At 42.9% G+C, this 17,313-nt stretch overlaps 1 protein-coding gene across 2 annotated transcripts; it reads left to right on the top strand.

The window, feature by feature from the left end:
• The first annotated feature begins 614 nt into the window (after positions 1-614).
• Positions 615-9,693, top strand: LOC132456222 (TNF receptor-associated factor 2-like). Of its 2 annotated transcripts, none has more exons than XM_060050535.1 (11): positions 615-940; positions 1,560-1,769; positions 1,863-1,941; positions 2,630-2,728; positions 2,935-3,096; positions 3,211-3,285; positions 3,390-3,464; positions 3,596-4,207; positions 5,279-5,456; positions 5,742-5,890; positions 6,194-9,693. In XM_060050535.1, the coding sequence occupies exons 2-11, from the start codon at positions 1,582-1,584 to the stop codon at positions 6,410-6,412; spliced, it is 1,836 nt and encodes a 611-aa protein (XP_059906518.1). In that variant the 5' UTR covers positions 615-940; positions 1,560-1,581; the 3' UTR covers positions 6,413-9,693. The 2 variants fall into 2 exon arrangements, with proteins under 2 accessions (XP_059906518.1, XP_059906519.1); XM_060050536.1 differs by lacking the exon at positions 615-940 and adding an exon at positions 947-1,355.
• Positions 9,694-17,313: the final 7,620 nt, after the last annotated feature.

Raw genomic sequence — 17,313 nt, 5'->3', positions numbered from 1 at the left:
AGGATTTATCAGTAAATTGTATTTATAACTCAAACTTGTCGCTGGCAATTATTTTGAACTTTTGTGATCTGTGCTTTATTGTGGTCTCTTTTCTTGTAACCAAGGTTTCAGTTTGTGTTGGTTATGAATTGCTATAGGTGATGTGAGTACAGTTGGATACAGATATCCAGTGTCTTAATACTTATACTACATTTATGAATTTTAAATATATTATATAAACTATCATCTGATTCATGACTAGGGCAAAACATTTCTGCCTACTGTATGATATCAGGTAGACTAGGGCAAAGGGAAAACAACAGATTAACATCAGATTACCACTAATCCAGGTAAACAATGAGCATAGTTTCCTAAGAGCTGCTAAACCTTATTTACTACTGCCTCGACATTGGGCCTTCATTTGGCTCAGACCAATAGCTGAACCTCAGGATAAATTCACTTATTAGGCTTAGTTATATATATATATATATATATATATATATATATATATATATATATATATATATATATATATATATATATATATATATATATATATATATAGCTGCTTACTGTTTATTTTCTTAGCCCATTATTTAACCATTTGTTTTCTGCGATCTATTCTCAACCGTTTACAGAACATCCTCTCTCGTCCTCCGGAGGGTCGCGGTTTATCTCCACGCCTCCACATCTCTTCTGCCTATCAACCCGATGCTCAGACCGAGTGCATGACGTAATACACAGTCTGAAAGTGCAATGGCGATATTGGACAATAGTCATCGCGTTTGGATACCACATCTGTATCATGTGGCTCACGTTGACAAACACACATGGATTACTTCTACTAAATGAACGATGCTCTTGATGCAGGCTTGATGATCTACAGCCGGAGATTTTGCAGCGAGGGAAAAAAACATTGTACTGTTCCTCCGTTAGTGATGACAGTGTATGCTGATCGCCGGTGAGTTTAAAGTCAAGTAATGATCGCAATGCCGTGGTAAACATTTGTTATCTATTATTGTCTTGTGTTCGAAAGTCGGACTGTGCGTCTGTCCGAGGGGCGTGGCTGCAGGCTGGGTACCACTCCAGACCGATAGCTTAGCAACAGAGGCAAGAGGAAGAGACAATGGTTTGGCCATTTGTCGGCGGCGTACATTTTCCATGAAGTAGGCCGTAGTAGAAGCCGTGTGAGCTGAGATAAGCCAGGTCAGAGATGATGTCATGTACACCACAAGGCACCGTGGAAGCGAAGACTGGATCCTCGAAATGTAAACAAAGGGATGCGGGCCTCCCAGCTGGCCTGTGATGAACAGGCTTTCCAAACGTCAGCGATCGCTTGTGAAATCCGATTTGAAACAGAGAGTGTTATTTCTGAGGTAAGGTTGTTATCACGATATTTGGAATTCACTGTCCAAGGAATACCATACAATTGTTTCTTTTCGCTTAACTTTAGCTTCAGGAGGGTGATACTCAAGGGATAATTTGACCACAAAGCACCTTTTTAATGCTAAATAATGAAACATTTCTCGTAGAACATTTTTCTCTCCTAAGTGTGACCTCCTATGCCCCTTCCCTGCCAGGTGTGACGTGTGAACAGACACTATGGCCACGCAGGAACCGTCCCCCCCCTCGTCGATGGAGAACAACAAGCCAGGCTTTCCCAGGAAGATCCTGGCCAACAAGCTGGAAGACAAGCACCTCTGCAACTGTTGTCACAACATCCTCAGACGCCCCTACCAAGCCCAGTGTGGACATCGCTTCTGCTCCTATTGTTTCAATAGGACTGTCAGGTAACACGTGGGTCCATTGTGTTTTCAGGCTGTGTGTTTTTTGGATGAATTGTATTAATGTATGTTTTATAAATAATGTGTTTTGGTCGGCAGCAATGGACCTCAGAAATGCAACGCTTGCATTAAAGAAGAGATTTTTGAAGAGCCTACATCCATTTTGAAGCAAGGATGTGTGAGTACAAGTCATGTTACTGTTTACTCCGTTCAGTCATTGTGCGTGAAAACTAGACTGCATATAATGATACACATACTGATATAAAGAACAGTTAGGCCTACGACATGTGTTTGTGATGCTTACGAGAACGAAAAAACGGTTGCTTGTATTTTTGGGGTGGATATTTTTGTTGCTCTTCAATTGGATAGCCCTCGTCATCAACCTTAAATAGACGGCCTTTAGCAATAGAAACAGAACTTTAATGCCACAGAATTACATTGAACAAAGCAGATTCCCTTTCTTCTTAATGCACTTAGAAGGCCAGAATAGTGGAGAGAGAGAGAGAGAGAGAGAGAGAGAGAGAGAGAGAGAGAGAGAGAGAGAGAGAGAGAGAGAGAGAGAGAGAGAGAGAGAGAGAGAGAGAGAGAGAGAGAGAGAGAGAGAGAGAGAGAGAGAGAGAGGGACACGAGAGAGAGAGAGGGGGAGAGAGACAGAAAGAGGGGGACACAAGAGAGAGAGAGAGAGAGAGAGAGAGGGTAAAAAGAGTAATTAAACATTATTTATTCCTTCAGGCAGAGAGAGAGAGAGACTTAGAAAATATACAACCCCTAAAATCGCTCAAACCTCCTGGTCTCAGACCAGATATTATCACAGTGTTTCATTCCCTAATAGCTGATGGATGGCTTTTGTTGTTCTTTATTTGCAGGCTTTTCCTGACAATGCTGCTCGGCGAGAGGTTGAAAACCTGTCAGCGGTCTGCATCCACGAGAGCTGCACCTGGACCGGCAGCATCAAGGAGTATGAGGTGGGCTGTCTGTCAAGATGTTATGATGTGTGTGTGTGTGTGTGTGTGTGTGTGTGTGTGTGTGTGTGTGTGTGTGTGTGTGTGTGTGTGTGTGTGTGTGTGTGTGTGTGTGTGTGTGTGTGTGTGTGTGTGTGTGTGTGTGTGTGTGTGTTTTGCCTATGCCAACACGTTTCTAAGTGTGTTATCGGCCTGCATGTGTTGTGCAGGTGAACCACGAAGGGAAGTGTGAGTTCATGATCATCCCGTGTCCGTCCTGTAAAGAGAGGGTCCGTCTCAGCGAGCAGGAGCGCCACAGCGAGCGAGAGTGTCCCGAGAGAACGCTGAACTGCAAGTACTGCAAGGAGCCCTTCCACTTCAAAAACATAAAGGTCTCACATGGATCCTCAGAACTAAAGTGGACCCCCACGTTTCAATCGAGATCAATATGAAGATATGTCGGTCCATCCATGTTAAATACAGATTCTGTTGCCTTTTTATCTTAGGCACATGATGAAATATGCCCAAAGTACCCGATGATCTGCGAAGGATGTGCCAAGAAGAAAATCCCCCGGGAAAAAGTAATGTCTCAGTTTCCTCATTACAGAGAATATGTTTAGTAGCAGACTGGAACAGCCTTCCTGATAGTCTAACCACAACATGGCTTCTCTTTTCCTATCTGTAGTACGTTGACCATATCAAGTTCTGCAGCAAGTTCAGGACTCCATGCCGATTTCATGTCGTAGGCTGTGATATGTCCGTAAGTATTTCCGATAGTAGGTCAGAATCTATCACTGACTAGATTACAGATGCAAACACATGAATCTGTTTGTGTCCATTGGTGCCACCTGTCCTTCACATGTTGACTTCCATTATGTTGTTCTCGCGGAGGTGGAGAAGGAGAAGATCCACGACCACGAGCGCGCCTGTGCCTACGAGCACCTCAACCTGCTCCTGCATTACATCATGGGCATGAAGGTGAGCATGGAGGGCCTCCAGCCGCAGGGGCTGGAGCTGGCCGGACACAAGCTGGTGGAGCTCCACCAGTCCCTCCGGGAGCTGGAGGCCAGAGTCTCCCTGCTCAGCCACACCCCGTCTGGGCCTCCCGTGCAGGGGGCTGCCTCGTCCTCGTCCTCTTCCTCGTCCTCCTCCGGCGCCGCCGCCGCCGCCTCCTCATCCGCCTGCAGCTCAGGAGCTCTGGCCTCCGCCTCCGCCCCGCCGCCCCACCCCTCCTCCGCCCTGGCCCCCGTCCTCACGGTGTCCACCTCCTTCACCCCACTGCCCAGCTCGGTGGGCGCCGCCCTGGAGCTGCAGCTGCACAGCGAGAAGACCAAGGTGGCGGAGCTGGGCCGCCGCTGCATTGACCTGGAGGTGAAGGCGGGCACCTTCGAGAACGTGGTGTGTGTCCTGAACCGGGAGGTGGAGCGATTCGCCACCACCATGGAGGCCAGCAACCGGCAGCACCGGCTGGACCAGGACAAGATCGAGGCCCTGAGCAATAAGGTATATATATTAGGGGTGGGAATCACAGGGTACCTCACGATTCGATACGCCCGTGAAACCGATAATATCGCGATTCAGCGATTCTGAGCAGGGAAATCTGATTAGAGCGCCTTAAATATTGATATTTGGGGCGATAGTTCCTGTCTAACTATCAGGATTAAAGCATAGGAATGCTACTTTAATTCTTACATTTATTTTTTATTTTTTAAATACAAAAACATTGTGTCAATATTCGATTCTCGTATCACACGAAGAAGGACAACGATTTATCGCATAGATATTTTGTCCCACCCCTATAAGTATGTATGTATGTATGTATGTATGTATGTATGTATGTATGTATGTATGTATGTATGTATGTATGTATGTATGTATGTATGTATGTATGTATGTATGTATGTATATATACTGTATATGTGTGTCTGTGTGTGTATGTGTATTTGTGTATATATGTATATATATATTAGGGGTGTAACGGTACATTGAAGTCACGGTTCGGTACGGTTCGGTACGGTACGAGTTGGGCAATTCTTTTTTTATTGTGCATGTCTCAGGCTGTACCACCTAGTGTCATACAATCTCTCCCCTGAGATAGCTGCAACAGCCTGAACTGTGTAATCTAAGATGTAAACAAGTATCCCACATGGTGAATAAAAAGACACCATGTGAAGTAATTTCTTTGGGCAAGTAGCCGTGTAATAAGCGGGATAATGTATAGAACGTCGCCGGTCATTATCGAAAATAAGCCCCTTCAGGGCGAAGCAAGACACCTCCGCTGCACGTCGGTGTCCTGTTCACCCTGTCGGGGCTTATTTTTCCTGATAATGACCGGCGTTCTGCACATTATCCCTTGCATATATATAGGTGATTCACAGACTCATTGAGACAAAGCAACGGCTATATTGATACTTTATCAGGGAACGCCGCATGGAAGACTCATGATATCACAACTGACGTCCCAAAGATTTCGTAAGGGCTTTTAACCGGTGGTAAATTAGGGGCCCTTAACACACATAATAGCTACAGTCGTACGTCGGCGTTCTCATCGTCTGGCATGGTGTTGTGTCTCAGGTCCGTCAGCTGGAGCGGACGGTGGGCCTGAAGGACCTCACCGTGGCCGAGATCGAGGGTCGACTCCGAGAGATGGCCGCCACCACCTTCGACGGCGTCTTTGTCTGGAGGATCTCAGACTTCACCAAGAAGAGACAGGATGCCATCGCGGGTCGCGCCCCCGCCATGTTCTCCCCTGGTAACCCTGACAAAACCCTGTGTTCCTTTTGGATTAAAGGGGTGATATCATGCGACTTTTCCCTTTGCTTTAGACTGTTTAATGACGTATGCATACATGCTTTACGTCTGCTATGCTACAAAAATCTAAGTCTGAGCCACGGGGAGTATTCGCACCCATCGAGAACTCAATATAGAATAATAATGGGTAAAAAAGCATGATACGGGATCTTAAAGATGAGTGAGTTTCAAGCTAAGAGGTCATTTTGTTAAGCCTTCCCCCCCTTCTGCCTCTTCTACTCTACAGCGTTCTACACCAGTAAGTACGGCTACAAGATGTGTCTGCGTATCTACCTGAACGGCGATGGGACCGGCCGCAGCAGCCACCTTTCCCTGTTCTTTGTGGTGATGAGAGGCCTGAGCGACGCGCTGCTCAAGTGGCCTTTCAACCAGAAGGTGAGACGCCGCTAGGCTAGCGTTAGCACTGGGACTAAGTGCTGGATCAAAGAGTGTTAGAGAAAGACTTGGCCTGAAGTAGTGACAGAGAATAATGCATAGACCACGCCTATCCAAAAGGAGGAAACCTGACACATTTACAGTTAAACATAATTTACATTTGCCCTTTGGATACGGCCAGTCTGGAAACGTGTTAAACAGGAAGTAGTAGACCTTTCTTATCTTCTCCCATTTCAAAAAGAGAATGTGGGGCCGACCCCCCCCCCCCTGTAACGGATGACCTCCCCCCTCTCCCCCTACCAGGTGACCCTGATGCTGCTGGACCAGAGCAACAGGGAGCACATCATCGACGCCTTCCGGCCCGACGTCACCTCCTCGTCCTTCCAGCGGCCCGTGAGTGAGATGAACATCGCCAGCGGCTGCCCCCTCTTCTGCCCGCTCGCCAAGCTGGACTCCAAGAACTCCTACATCCGCGACGACACCATCTTCATCAAGGCCATCGTGGACCTCACGGGCCTCTAGGGGCCCCCGGGGGCCCTTGTTCCGGTTGTTTCTTGAGGGTTCACACGCGTTGTCCGAACGTATGCTGGGCCTGGCGTTGGAAGGGCTTTTATTTTGAAAGGGCCCCCGGGCGTTGGTGTCGGGGGGGCAGGATGGTTCCTCAGGGAGAACCGGTTCACCTTACTGTACATTTTCCTGCATTTTCCTGCGTTATCCGTCGCGATGAGGGTGATGGTGAAAAGGCTAGGCTGATCATTGACCGGGTGGGGGGGAGTAGAGCTTAATATAGACATGTCTAGTGGGAGGAACCAATTAGGAGACGGATATAGCATGTTTTTACTTCCTGCTTCGAGAGAACTTAGTCCTCTTGGTGACCGTGGCTTGGTTTGGATTGGCTGATGCAATACAGCCGTGTCTTACATTATATAACAGATACTCATTGGTGTGATGTCATGTAGTTGTAGAGAGGCTGCGGGTTGCTTGTGAGTTAGAGTGTGATGTCATGATAGTGTGAGAGGTGTGAGGCTGCTTCTGAGTTAGGGTGTGATGTCATGATGGTGTGAATGATGTTAGGGTGTTTGTGTGTTAGGGTGTGATGTCATGACTCTGTGAATGTTGTTAGGGTGCTTGTGAGTTAGGGTGTGATGTCATGACTCTGTGAATGTTGTTAGGGTGCTTGTGAGTTAGGGTGTGATGTCATGACTGTGTGAATGTTGTTAGGGTGCGTGTGAGTTAGGGTGTGATGTCATGGCGGTGTAGCGAGTCAGCGGGCAGCTTGTGAGTTAGGGCGTGGCGTGCACAATATTTGCTTTTTTCTTGCCAAACTGGTACTGTCGATATTGTGAGCTTCTTGATGCTACTGTTGAGTAAATTTGCATAGACAAACGTGGAGTTATGTTATGAATACAATTATAGGCAAATTAATTGCCTCTTTGCGCAAAGTGCATGCAGCTATATTTAATTGCCCTTTTTTTTTAACTCATACAAATCTATTTCCTTAATTTCTTTCCACTGAGCGGCGCGAAGCGAACTCCGGGCTTCGAGGTTGCCATCGTTGGTGAAACTCGCCATCCGTAATGGTGGACATTGCCTGCGTGTCGGATCCAGGCATCATAACAACACAACACATACACGCATGCATACCGCGCACACACATCCATGTTAAATAGCGTTAGCGTTTGTGTGACCAATAGGGGTTGACGGTTTTGATTGGTGTTTCGGTACATCTGTGGAAGATACAGTGGAGTTATCAGGGAGTCAGGGAAACTTGCCAATCAAGCACCATGTGTGTCCCGCTAGAGTCCGGTCTGGACGAGGGCCCGCATGCAGACCTTCCCACCCACCCCCCCCCACCCCCACCCCACCCCTGCACCACGGGGATGTGCCCTTAGGGCCCGTCCCAACACCCCCCTCCCCCCTCCCCCCGCCACTGGAGGTTCAACACAGATTCCATGAAACTAAAGCAAAATCATTTTTCGTTCCTCGTTTTAATTGATTTTTGCCGTCCATATAAATTGCATATAGTGTTTTTTTTTTTTTTTTGTCTTTCTCTTAAGCTAGAGTACAGATGTGAATCAATCATACAATCATTGTCGTTGTAGGGAACATTGAAAGGAGGCTGAAAGTGTTTGTTGAAGCGTTATTTAACGTAGATGGATGTTTGATGCAGCTCCCCCCTCCCCTCCCCCCAAAAAAGACACCTCATAACCTTGTTTTTATTTTAAATCAAAGTCGACGTACCATTGAATTTGTTAGACAAACCCCACGAATCACAGCGGAAAAAGGCTACAGCTTTATTAAATGTGATTTCTTTTTCCTTTTCTATCCGGAGATATCAGACGCTTTGCATATTTTACGATTGTGCCTCCCGGGAGCTTGCTAGCCCTGGCAGCGAGGCCTCCTCTCGGCCTGTTCTGAAACCACTCTTGGTCTGCATTGAGGCCCCTCTGTGCATGGGAGGCCTCAATTCATGTTCACTATGGAGGTTCACGTCGGTTTGCTTCGTAGGCCCGCGGCGAACACTTTTATTTGTATTAGTTTGGATGGAGATAACCATAGTAATGCTATTATGTTATATCTTGCTCTGCGTCCGTTCTATAGGGATATAAGCAGATGCATATATTTTATATATATATATATATAAATATATATATTCATAGCAATTTATAAATATGTATCTTTCATAACATAATGTTGAACTATTCTAAATACTAACATTAGTAAACAGTACGTGTTATAATATTCATAGTATTACTAAATACCTTAATGATTCTATATCTATATACCAACTTTTTGTTTGTCAAGATGGTTTGAACAGGCCAGGACAAAGTCAGGATTATTTGCTTCTCAAATTAGCATATTTTTTCTGTTACATTTGGACTATTATGGCACCTTTTCTTGAAGACTTTACGAAGGTCATTATTATATGAACAGTAGCCTACACTGCTTGGAAAAAAGAGGCGGGAAAACAGAGTTAAACGTTGAAGCTAAAATATAGAAGCTAGCTTTGCATAGGCGTAACCCAGAGCTCAGATGATGTTAACGCTGTGGTTGATTTAAGGTTATGATGTTGATTTTACAAACAGTGCTGTAGAAATGGATTCAGATCCACGACATAGGCCTACAGAGCTGGTGTTACTATTATTGTGTGCATGAAATAAGCAGAATAACTTAATTTTTTTTTAACACGTATTGTATTGTGCCAAAATCAGATGATACCTCCATACTAACAATGTTGTATTGCAAGCTGTAATTTATATTCTATGCTAAGACATGGTGCCAAATATAATAGAAAAGTATGTGTGTGTGTGCTTGGTGTTAGGATGTGTGAGGAACATGTTTTGTGTGCGTGTGCCTGCGCGTTTAGTGTGTGTGTGTGTGTGTGTTTGTGTGTGTGTGTGTGTGTGTGTGTGTGCGCTTGGTGTCTGTGTTTTACATTTCAACTTGATGCATGGGTCAATTATTCAACCACGGACGGAGATTTCGGTATCATTAAATATTTAATATTAAGCTACTCCACTAAATATAGACCCTGTTGAGGTTTTGAATGTAAGCTGTCGTTCCGTGGTTCTTTATTTACTCGCTGATGAAACCGTCAACCACGTCTCTAATGTGATGCAGTTGTGTTTGACAATTGGACTTGTCATTGTGCACTTTGTACTTGTTCCTTCTCCAAACAGGGTAATGTTTTGTGATTTGTACACCTTGAAATCAGAGCCATATACATTCTGATGTCTTTCATTAGTGTACCGTGCTACGAGTACATGCCGTATATGAAATAAAGCTACATTTGTCATCTCGTAGCCTTGTTTGTGTTCACTTGATGTGAAGTGGAGGCCCCCAACTGGCTATCATGGGAAGTTCTACAAGATATCTGAGGAGGGCGCCAAAGATCACTAATAGAGAGAGTTACAAATTGACTGAAAAATGTTTCTGATGTTTTGCCACAAGTATCTATGGTTTTATTATGGTGATTTAGTTTGGACGATGAATATTCGACCTATGAAGATAGATGATGTCATCATATTTGACAAACAGTTTTTATGGAGAAAGATATTTCCCCCTACCAAAGGCATTAACAAGCAAATCTAACAAGTGGGACTTGGATATGATTCCCATTGTGCTTCTTCTGCCCTGCTGGATGTGACAGATGAACCGAAAAGTGGAAAGTAAATGCACACTGCAGAATTCCAGAGCAGTCCTTTATTTTATTTTGTTTTGGGGCAAATCAACCAAAATTGATCCAAAGTACAAGGAAATATGTCCCTCTGGTCCTGACTGCTTTATTTCCTGGAGATGAACACTGAGCTGGCGTCCAGTTTTCAGTCAGGGGGAGACACCTGAACAAACTGAAATCTTGGTCAGAGATGAAAGGCCGTTTGTTTCTCTGATCCATCCACAGAATAGTTTGTCCATCAATACTTCACGCATGTGAACGCATTGAATCGCTATATGCTCCCTCTTTGACGTTGCGTCATGCCTTGCTTAGGGTTTCCATCCTTTATTTTAAGCATTTATGCAGCAGGTGATGTTATCATCCAAGTCTTGAGACTCTTGCTTTATTTGAAGGGTTTTTATATCCATGCATAAAAACATCGGGGTCTCATAGAGAGAGGGCCACTCTGGAACCAAACATTGTGCAGAAGTTTCCAGAGAACAAACAGTGTGTGATTTAGGGTTCTGGCTGGTTTTAATAGGCCTATGCGTGAAACCGAAAATGCATGCATGCGATAAGGATCACGTAACACAGACAGGACCTAGTGGCATTGTAAAACATTAGCAACCTAAAAACAGAGGGGTAAGCAGAAACTGTATTTAGATAGTCCACTTCGTAACCTTTGCGTAATCTGTAAGGTCCCTAGCAACTGCCTCTCGTCGATTGTCAAACAAAGCTACTTGTTTGTGTTGCGGGAGCTGGCCACATCGGACGCCAGATGCTGGGAAAAACAAGCAGTGTCTTACTGTTCAATGAATCCAACTGCACAGAACCTATACTTATCTTATCCCAAACCTAAACAGATCAGCCATCTCATCCCTAAACTTAACCATTCAATGGTCTGAATTGTTTATTCAGATTATTTTTGCAAAACATGGATTGCAGGACGATGATTCTGTGACTATTTTCCTTTCTCAGCAAGGGATCATTCTTCCCTCTTAAATTTATTTTGAGATGCATATCTACTGTTGTACCAAGCACACATTCAACTCATTCCCCCCATGCAGACGGGCCAGGTTACGAGGTGTAATGCTTTTTGAAGATGCCATTTTGTCTTTGGGGGAAAGTGGTAGCACTGAGACATTTGACCCACCTCAGGGCCCATTGTAGCACAGTAGTGTACCTCCTCCACAGGAGACCGCTGAAAGTGTGTTGGATTTAGCGGCATCTACAAGGAGGTTCAGATTGCAACCAAATGTGTTAGGTGACCGTAGGTCAAAGAAACATTAGTTTAAATCACACCAATCACAAACTAGCCTATGGTTAAATCAGTTTAACCAATCACAGTCAAGTATCTCATGGTCATAGCCACCATGGTCACTGTTAATGCAGTGTAGGTCTTGGCGGAGTTGGGTCTCCTTAATAGCCTTTACGTTTCTCCACACACCCATAGTGGTAAACTACATGCATTGCGGTACGTGCATATAGGTCGCTTTTTATTACAGGATGGTGTGCTGTTGTATCGCAACAGTTTTGGTTTGGATACCAACATTTTCCGAAATGTGTCCGCCTACTTATAGCTATCAAACAAGGAAACAACCTCCAAAACAGACAAACATTGAAGTATTAAAGATTGCATACCAATGTATCATCATCCGCAAACTGCCATTCGCTACACTATTTTACACCAGGATTAAAAATTGTGGGAAACTCCATTAAAATATAATCCTCCAAACAGATGAAGAAGGACTGAGCATGAGGTCGTCTTCTCTGGCTGTATGAGGTGTTAGGGTTAGGTTTAGTTTGTCAAAGAGACGATTTGGCTTCGCAGACACTTACACATCACTATGTGTGGAGCTCCCCCTGGATAGTTGATTTGGATGCTGGCGTCCGAGATAGGGTTAAGCCTCTAGGACCCTTCAAATGACATGGTTTGTTTGGATTTGTAGAGCTCTGTCTTGCCAGCAGGTGATTTTGATGTGAGAGAGGGTTAAGCTTCTCAGACAAAAAGTACAACACAACAGTGTGTGAACATTTCATATACAACATCGCTCATTATAACGCTCCTGCACAACGACTGTGAAACAAAGATGAATCAGAAATTAGTCTAGCCATCGGGATGACATGCTCCCCTCCTTCCTAATACTCTAAAGGTGCATTCACACCATTTCCGGAGCTCTATAACATATATATATATATATATATATATATATATATATATTAGAGCTGTTAGTTAAACGCGTTATTAACGGCGTTAACGCAAACCAATTTTAACGGCGTTAAAAAAAATATCGCGTGATTAACGCAAATATTCTATTAACAAAAAAAAACTTTTTTTTTTTTTTTCTTTGGCTCAAAACAAAGAAGCAGTAGCCTGACTGCTATGTTCAAATGACATTTGTTCAAAGCAGTCGTTTAATTGCACTATAGGCTCTTTTTTTGTATCGTCCTGTTTTGATCAGTATATGCCAATGTTGTTATCAATAAAAAATCATTTGCACAAGACAAGCCGATGCACTTCACCATGTTGATAAGAGAATTAAAATGAGAAGAATTATGGGACAAAAAAATCAAGGGATATTTAGCATAGAAAAAGAATTTGCGATTAATTGCGATTAATCGCGAGTTAACTATGACATTAATGCGATTAATCACGATTAAATATTTTAATCGCTTGACAGCTCTAATATATATATAATATCATACCTATATAATATAATATCAGGGCCAAAAGCTGTGTGCTCCTCCGGATGATAGGGCCTATTATGAATCCTAAACGACTGAGTCGGGTTCAACGTCTCTGGTACTTCCACAACAAGTAAAGACTGGTATGGCGGCTGTGGTTGAGAAGTTATTGCCGTAAGGAAACTTTGGCGTTCACAAGATGAAGCCCCTCGATCTAACTCAGGCGAACACTTGAAAGCACGGTTAGCCCAAAACTTGTTCTCTCTAGAGCCACCACTACAGAGACGACCATTCTTATGATACGAAGACACAGTGCTCATTCTTATGATAGGCCTACAAAGCGCTTCTTATTTTCATGGTAAATGTATGAATTTATTAAAACATGGATATTATATTCCATCATAGGCCACTGAATTCTACCCACTACATCTTTAACTTAATGTGAATGTGTAAACCGTGAGCATCGTGCGTCACGTTGACTCTGGCTCTCAGACATGAATCAGCTGTGTTGCGGTCACCAGCTAGGCTTTAAAAGAATGACTTCTATGTCAACACGGCTGCACTCATCCTACAGCAAACAGCAGCTACCATACTGCAGACTAAACACAGGGATAATTAATGGAGGTCGACTCATGCGACAACAGCTTTGAGACGATTCATGGGGTGCAATTTAGAGAGAGTTAAATCTCAAAGGTTTAGGGATTAAATACCAAAGACATTTGATCACTTGAATCACTGACTAGTCCATTGAGCTGCTTCAATAGTCTAGATATATCATTCCTATGTACAGATAATTATGTGTTAAATGCGTTCTCTAATCATTATTAGTGTTCATATTATAAAGATGAATGGCTGTCTTCTTTTTTTTTATCGTTTTGAACCAATCAAACATTAAATGTCCTTCCTCTAGTTGTGTTTTGTTGTTATTGAAAACTATGAGGCATCCAGGTTTAATCTCTTACATGTGTATGTATGTGTGTATTAATACGCATATTCGCATTATGTTCAGTTTGTATGTGCATGTGTGCAGTAATACAAGGGGTCCACATGGAAGCACACAGGCCGCACACAATATATATAATATAATGATGTTATAAGTAGGCTATGACATAATTATGCTCCTGATATATGTCATATAATATTAATTTGAGGGTTATTGAAATTAAAAGGTCAGCCAGGCTGTTTTTAAATATTTGATTTCCTACAATATGTTATAAAGTATTGGCCTTCCACTATGCATCCCAGTTAAGAGTATCAGCCTCGAGTCTCGAGTCCAACACCTCATGGTTAATTCATGCTGACCTTGTTATGAGAACAAACAGCATGCAAAATGCATGCGTGAAATAATGGGTCAGGACAAGCTCACTTTTCTTCAGGCCAAAGTGAGCTTGTCCTATTAATAATAATTATAAAACATTAAACTTGGTACAGATTTAAGTCTTAATAATAATAATATCAATGATAAAACATTAAATCTCTGATGCTCTTTTCATTGGGACCAATCTCTACAGATAGTAGAAACCCTGCCAAAGTGTAGGGAAGAGGACAGAAGAGGTCACCCCGGGAAGCATTACTGAATTCATGTCCTTATCCCCGCTGTCCTTTTACCGCAATGCATAGTCCTTTTGTCCAACACATGTTGAGTCCTGCTCCCCACAACTCCCTTCATCAGTGCAGACACAGGTAGTGTCTGCACTGATAGAAAGTGTGTGGTTCCTCACCGTGTGTACACATCTTTCCTCAGGGCTTACTCTGAAGCACCGCAGGGGGTACAGATGATGTCATGAGATTCCATAGAACGTTGTAATGCTCCTTCCGTGCTCAGGGAACAGGAAGCTTCTCTCAGTGCCTTGTTTGAAAAGTTGTGGTCGGAGAGCACTCTGATAAATATTGATCGTGAAATGCTTTCGGATGACGACTCGAACCTAAGAATGTGCGGATGAGTATGAAGGGCACGACTTCAATGGGGTGTCTCTGTTTTTCTACAGGTTGTTCCTGAAACCTCTATTCAAAATTAAATAAATTAATGGTATATTAAATAATGTGTCATCAAGTTTAAGGAAATATAATGAAATGTTTATAAAATACCACTGACGCATTGTGAAAAGCAATGGAATCCAGACCAAAGATGTGACACTGGAGTGGTGGCCATGGTAACGCTCTACCGTTGTGCGCAGTGGAGTCCAGGTACGTTGATGAATCACACCGAGCTGGAGTGGAAGAGCTCGTCTGCATCTCTTCAAGGGCCTGTTGTTGGCAGGCGTTCACTCTGGGATTAAGGGTGATCCCTGGCTACTTTCTCAGAATATTTAGACTACAAAGTTCTAGAGTTCTTTGTTGAACTCCAGAACTACACCAGGGATACGAGAAATAGGGCAGATTGAGTCCGATTCATCACAGTTACTGTAACAAAGAACTCGGGTAGAAGGCTTCAATATCCCAGTATGAAATTAAACACTTTGAAATGTCAGTGTTTTTTAACAAAGGCATTTCTTTCAATACAAAAATATCAAGCCAGCCGAACATTTAAGGTACTAACGATGGTGTAGAAGTACAGGTTATAACTCAGCAGGCTATTTTCAAGTTTAAAGAAAGCCTTCTCATCCATTGAGTTTTAATGTATGATGTGCTTCCTATAGGCCTACAAGCCTTTACTCGTATTATTGACTAATGGCTTGCTGAACAGTCACAGTTAGTGCTGGAATGAGGTCATTCCCTGAGGTCTTATATCAGTATATCAATATATAATTAAAGAGAGGAAACAGACATGCTGTTATTTTTCAAACACTCCCCCCTCCCCCTTCAATTTAACAACCACAAGCTACGTGAACAATTAAAAAATGAACATATGATAAAAATATATATACAGATAATTATATAGATTTTTAAACATATGTGTGGTGAGCTTAAGAACCTTTTGTAATAATTTAACCTATAAGAAACTTTTTAATATTTCTGGAAGTGTACTTAGAGGAATCACTTGTATTTATTAATTCATGCTAATTAATCTAGGAGAGATATAAGTTAATTTGACGGTAGGAGAAACAACGATATATTGTTGTCGGTACAGTAGAGATGTTCATAGAAACAAGTGCCAATTAATTACAATCGCTGGTTCACCCATTCCCTGTATACAACAAAGATAGCTAGAATAAGATGCATCACGACCAAGTACTATTTTATTTCATTTTATTTGCATCTCCCTAACGATGAGTTGGGTTTAAAATTGTGTTGATCTACAACCTATTCTTGAAATACGATCTGGTTGGCCGACATAAGTATCATAGATTGATGAGTCAGAAGCAGCTACTAGAAACACATGTTTGGGTCTTAGTGTGGATCTGCAAGAAAGTAATTAAAGGGGCCTGATGGATGTAAGATCGCCCTAGGTCTACCACATGAAATTGATTTATTTTAACCACAGAATTTCAAACCGGTAGTTAACCGTAGCCCTCAAACAAAGCACCTCATAGTTTAAAATAAGTGTTGAAATAACCGTCTCCCCTGATTGTGAACTAGGTAAATCCCAAGGCTTTTCATTGGTTCTCTACGGAGGCCTTAGGGTGACCTCATAACAAAACACATTAAAGAAGGAAAGGAAGTATCCTAATATAACCTCTGACCTCCCAGCCAAGTTCAAACACTTTATGACTCGTCTCGCACAGAGCATTATAGAGGAACCTTTCTCCTTGACAACAACTTCAGAGACTGATGGTCCTCCTGGTCAGCTGGGTCCTGCATAGGGCCCCAGATATAGGGCTCTAGATATAGGGCCCCCAATATAGGGCTCAAGATATAGGCCTCTGGATATAGGGCTCCAGACATAGGCCTCTGGTCTGGATATAGGGCCCCAGGTATAGGGCTCTAGATATAGGGCCCCAGATATAGGGCTCTAGATATAGGGCCCCAGATATAGGGCTCTAGATAAAGGGCTCCAGCTATAGGGAGCTTGGTGCTGTTCACCAGCTTCCTCCATTGAATACAAAAAGAACCAACAGATGTACAGGTTACATTTACACATGAAGAGTAAAATATCTGTCTTATTTATTTTTAAGTCTTATTTATCGGCTCATTTGGACATCAGCATGCTTTCAAAGTATAATCATGGTCGAGTACATGCATTTCTTTTCTATCACTAGAAGTATTTATTCCTATTTCTTCTTGCCTATAAATAAATTAAAGATAGAGAACGTCTTCAATACAAGAACGTCTTCCTCAATCATAAAATCGAATTCAGCACAATTTTAGAGATATCTGTGAAGCTGTGAGTTCAGCCAATGTTTGGTTTCAATAATTATTATGAGCGCCTGAATATTGTTTGAATTTTACCCAAAGTTAATTTAGAAGCACACCAATGCAGATCTCAACTGGGTTCTTCCAAGATCAAATCAATGTTGCATTGTGTTAATCCATTGGATTAAAACCCCCATCTGAAAAAAGAGGTTTGCGTCGCATTTCTTCCAAACAGCAATCTGAATGTTTGTAACGTTCCTGTTCCTGATGGAATAGAGAGCCCCTGACCACTCAGACCAGCAAGCTCTCAGCGCTGACATGAGCCTGACACCATGGCTCTGACCGCCCA

This window comes from Gadus macrocephalus, chromosome 4, assembly GCF_031168955.1.
Source record: "Gadus macrocephalus chromosome 4, ASM3116895v1".
NCBI lineage: Eukaryota > Metazoa > Chordata > Actinopteri > Gadiformes > Gadidae > Gadus > Gadus macrocephalus.
The sequence above is the reverse complement of the archived record's forward strand: the minus strand, read 5'-3'. Positions and strand labels throughout refer to the sequence as shown.